Below are 5,217 nucleotides of genomic sequence, written 5' to 3'. Positions count from 1 at the left end.
CCTTGGCAGATGATTCTAACATAAATCAACAAAACAAAAACAAAAACAAAAACAAAAAAATCCAACATGCTAGAAGATGGTTCATTTCTGTAGATGAAACAACCACCTCCACCTTCTGTTTTGAATAAATTCAGATTTCAACTGCAGTGGTCTGGCTTATTTCCAGTTTACAGTTATTCTAGTCCACTTACCTGAAATTCTCCCTTTCATGCAACTCTGATGAAATGTTTGCCATCTCTCAACTGCCTGCAAGGGTTGCAAAGTGCTTCATGAGCAAGAGTGCTTACGTAGGGACAAGTAAAGTGATTTCTTTATAGGTAGTGATAAAATTTTCAAGAGCATCCTCCACTGGCACAAATCTGTTTCTCTGGAAGAAACATGGAATTTCTACAGATTCCGGTAGAAATGAATTAAGCAGACATGAGTTCTTTTATGCATCCCAGTTCTCCCCTAGCATATTCTGTATTGAAACTTTGAAGCCATTCACATGAAAACTTGGCTGGAAAGACAAAATATAAGCATAAGAATAAAAATTAAGATGGAATCCTCCAAGTTGGTATTTAATTAAATTAAATCAGTGAGGGTATATGATAAAGGAAATTTTATTTTCACCATGATGGTTTGTTTCTAGTTTCCTTTGATGCCACATTTTGCCTAAAGTTCTTCTGGAAGAGAAGTAGCTTTACGTGTCCTGTGAAAGTAAAGGAGCAGAGAAGTGAAGTTAAAAATGCTCCTTGTATTTCAAGTAGAGCTTCAGTACAGCTGTTTGGCAAGCACTGTAAACTCCACATTTCATTTCAAGGCTCAGATGCTGCTTTTGTAAGTTTATCTCCTCTACTGCTCCAAAACAGCAGCAAACCCCAACACCTTCCTATCCAGATACAATGCACTACTAACTGAATCCAGCCCAGAAGCTCCTGTGAGATGTCTGTGTCTTCTGAATGTGCTAATCTCTGGTGAGGAGTCGGAAAGTGGAAGCCACATTCCTCTTATTCCAGCAGCAATTTAATGACCAGAAGAGGTTTCTTAACCCTGTACCCACAGGATGTTTTAATATTTTTATTGCATTATTCAGGTACTTTGCAATCCTACAACAAAGTAAGAAATGTCCTAAATATGAAGTGATAGCCCATAAAACCATATTTTTTTTAGAGTGGCAGTTTGGGATCATGTTCATGGCTTGTTTTCCAGTAGGACAATGGCAAGAGGAACTGATGCTCAATTAAAAGTAAGAAATTAACTGCAAGTATGCTATTCATCAAAATACTAAGGACCTTGAGCAGATAGAAGAAAAAACCCAAAACTGTTCTCCAAATGATAGAAGAAGCTGAATAAGAAGAGGTTCATTAATCATTGTGGTCTAGTCTCATCTAACAGGACGAAGCCAGGGGGCTTTGCTAACACATGAAACTGGAACTCAAAGGTGACATATTTTTCAGTTTTTGTGGATGGATCTACACCTCCTGGTTTATTTTGGAGGATGGGGTTGCAGTTATAAATTCTTGAACAACATCTTGCTTCTGTTCTGAAGCAATATCTAAAATAGGAAGCACTCCAAAAGGCAAATAAAATGAATGTATTTTTAAAATTAGATAGCCTGTCTAATAAAAGGCAGAACTTTTATGTTATTCATAGCTGCAAGTTGTCCTGATTTACAGTTCAGATACAATTAACAGTTTCATTTCACTTAATTCTTTTTCCTCATAAGTGAATATCTGAATCACACACTGCAAAAAAAGCAACTGTGGACCACTTCTATAAACCCAGTTACAAGGGGTGATACAAAAAAATTAAGAGAAAAGCCTTGCTTTGTCCTCTTTTTTCTAATAGAATGGGTTTTTTTCCCCCAGGAAACCTTCAAACATCTAAAGTCCTTCATCAAATAGGATTTACACACTTACTTTCTCTCCAAACTCCCTCATGCAAGATTGTTGGGGTGGTTACCCAGGGTTTGCAAAACAGAGACCTCCAGCATCTACCCTGCCTGCATAGTGCCACCGGCCCCATCCCACATATACCCACACCCAATCATTCTTCTTCCTACTCTGAACCCAAAAGCAATAGAAAACCCAAACCCTTGGTCCCAGTTCAATGGCTGGCACTGGTGCTATCTGGCAGCGCTGCTCCTCTAATGGTTAGAAGCCAAGCAAATATGTATTTAACAGGAATTATGAAAATCGAAAAAGTGCAAGGCCCAAGTTTTTGAAAAACACATTCTTCCTCCACATCAAAGGGCTCATTGATTTGTTACTGAAGTCATGACTAAAGTGGTGCTAAGAGGGTGAAAAGGGGAGAAAAGATCAAATCTAATCTTTGGAGCTGTGTCAAGCAAGTACCTTATGGCCCATCCGAGGCTGATCATGAGACAAGTCCTGAATGTAAATATTATTTAATATGTCTGGCAAATGTTAGAAATCTGTCTGAGCATATTCTTCAAGTGAGAAATAGCTCTCCTTTTCCTTTGCTCCCTTTTCTGTGTCCTTGAACTTTGTATCCCTTGAAATCCCAAGTAACTATTCACATTAATAAAGTGCTAAGGTGTTTGACCAAGATTGGCTCTGCTGATTTCAGCACTTAAAAAGGGAAACCGCTCTGTTGTTTTAACCACTTCAACACTCACCATCTCAGCTTATTTTCTTATCCTCTTTAACTTCTGGTAAAATCAAACAGGAAGCAATTAAGGTGAGCCTACTACAAAGCAGCCCTCAAAGTACATGGCTACGTCCCTAGTGCAGAATGAAGGTCATGCCCTGAAAATGTAATTATATGTATGTGGAAGGAATGCAGAACCTACATACTGGCATGATCAGTGAGAAAATGCACCACTCCAGCTTTACTTTCAGCAGGCAAATGACCATGACCAACACAGGCATTGCTACCACACCTGCATGGAGGAGGACCTGGTGGCAAGGTAAGTTGAATTGACAGGGCACATCATACCAACAATTTTATCCACTTGAATTAGAGATGGAGTGGGAGCAAGAAACTAGTCCCTACTAAGCTGTGTGCAAAACTAACACCATTTCCCCTCATCCAACCCCCCTTTAACTTCAGTCAGATCACTGCCAGGATGACAGAAAAAGGAATGTCATGGAAGTAGACATCTAATGACAACAGTGGGAGACAAAGTGAAGTCTTTACACAGGATTTAGCTAATTATATTTTGGGCAAATATTTATTTATCTAAAAACAAAATAAAAATCATTTTTAAAAGGAAAAAAAGTACTTAAATAAAAAACAAAATTGTGAAATGTTATGGCACAGAAGTTCAAGACAAGTATAAATCCAGTTGCCACAACTGTTGCGTATTAATGTTGCACATTTTTCTATAAAGGCTTTATTAAAGGTATTTACATGGCAATATGATGTGTAAATATATACAGCAAACTGGGGACAACTTTTTTCTTTTGGATTCTCATATGAAAAAATGCCTTAAATACAAAATCTTAAAAGAAAAAAAATTGAAGAGTTCATCCCCAAGCATGAAGAATGTCCCATCATCCCTTATGTCCAAAATATCAATTATGAGGCAGTTTTGAGGTTCTGGCCAAACCCTTGGGAGATTCAGCCAAGGTTGTGTAGTCTCAAGTTAAATCGCACAGCATGCAGTTGCAATAGTTCCATACTCGATAGACCGTGTAGTTCATGAGAGATATTAGAATCATTAATATTTTATCATAGCTTCAGTCTAGTTTGCATTATTCTAAGTGATGCTCAAGAGTTCCTATGCACAACAGTTCCTTAGCTGCTCAAGTTTGTGTTTCAACTGTTCTCTCCTCCGCCTCAACTGCTCTTTCTCTGCAATCAGTCTGTGTTCCTCCGACTGGATGGAAAGAACGTACTCTGTCGCTTTTTTGAGGATGACAACCTTGGGAGCCTTTTCATTGTTGGCCACCTCGGGTATCTCGTCACGCAAGGCAAAGAAACTCAACTTCAGCTCATTTCTCCTCTGGCGCTCCAAGACATTGTGTGTTCGCCTCTTGTCATTCTCTTCTGAATCTGAGCAGCCTGACGTGCGTGGACTGGAGCATTTTCGGTTGTTGCTGATCTGTTTGAGAACTCTGCCACTTTCCAACCTTAGCCTTTTTGCGGCTGGGTATTCAACCTTGGTGGAGGGAGGAGCAGCATAATTGTGCTGATGGATGTTGACATGACACCGTTTGAGAACCAGCGGGCTTTGGTGGGGCTTACTGTGCTCTTCTGACGTCTCTGTGCTGCTGGATTCTGTGCTGGATTCATACTCATTTGCTTCAGCTAATGTAACAACATCGATTTCCTCATCTTCCTCTTGTTCTTCTTCTGCCAAAAAAAAAAAAAAATTAATAACTTGTATGTAGGCACTCTCAAAACTACCGTATGTAAAGGGAAGGCTACTCTGAGTTGCACAATGAGGAACCCAACGACAAAACCTTCTTAAATCTATTTCACGATGCTGGACATGGCTTTCCCCAAGAGCCTTCCCTTTAAGGAAGTAATGCTTCAAGTGCAATAGGACACATGGACTGCAGTCCAAACCCGGGCTCCCTGATTTCAAAAAGTTGTAATGATCTTGCGTAATGTCGAGTGCATGAAAGATAGTAGGAAAGTTTAACCTCGGTTGTCAGCAGTACAGCGCAATAAAGCTCCCAGACTCAAGCTGCCCTTAATTATGGATTTAGAAGGCTTTGGCCACGCCTTAAAAGAAAGCTTACTTAACACACATGGGTATTCAGAGACATTTTCTGAATCTCTCTTGATCTGTTAATTTGTGGAAAATAGGAGGGAGTTTGGGGAGGAAAAAAAAAGAAAACTAGTTTAAAAAAAGGAAAAAGGGAAGGCTGTAGCGCTTTGGGTAGAAACTCACTTTCAAACCAGATTTACGAGGGAGCGGAACCCGCTGTCACATACCTAAGGAGGCATTTCTAAAACTTTCCCAGCCCCATTCACTCCCCAGCAGTCACTTTCACTAGCACCTCCCTGACTGCACATTCTCCCCGCGGCTCTCGGGCTGGAGTTAACTCCTTCCCGGCCCACGGGTGAAACCGGGAGCCAACCTTATCGGGACCCCATGATTAAAGTTTATCCCTCCTACACTTTCTTTATATATTTTCCCCCCGCTTTTCACTCCCTTATTCCCCGGAGGAAAAACTGGACTGGTTTTCCAGGAAATAAGCTGGCTAGGACTCTCCGTGCCTCGCAAACGTGGCATTAAAAAAAAAAAAAATCGCACGCGGGGAG

The 5,217-nt window shown here is 40.3% G+C and overlaps 1 protein-coding gene across 1 annotated transcript; it reads right to left on the bottom strand.

The window, feature by feature from the left end:
* Positions 1 to 3,147: 3,147 nt before the first annotated feature.
* MYC (MYC proto-oncogene, bHLH transcription factor) lies at positions 3,148 to 4,702 on the bottom strand. The gene is made up of 2 exons (XM_031056734.1): positions 4,692 to 4,702; positions 3,148 to 4,592 (listed from the first exon to the last, which is right to left on the bottom strand). Exons 1-2 carry the CDS (start codon positions 4,700 to 4,702, stop codon positions 3,725 to 3,727), a joined length of 879 nt encoding a protein of 292 aa, XP_030912594.1. The 3' UTR covers positions 3,148 to 3,724.
* Positions 4,703 to 5,217: the final 515 nt, after the last annotated feature.

Source organism: Geospiza fortis, unplaced genomic scaffold, assembly GCF_000277835.1.
Source record: "Geospiza fortis unplaced genomic scaffold, GeoFor_1.0 scaffold111, whole genome shotgun sequence".
Lineage (NCBI taxonomy): Eukaryota > Metazoa > Chordata > Aves > Passeriformes > Thraupidae > Geospiza > Geospiza fortis.
The sequence above is the reverse complement of the archived record's forward strand: the minus strand, read 5'-3'. Positions and strand labels throughout refer to the sequence as shown.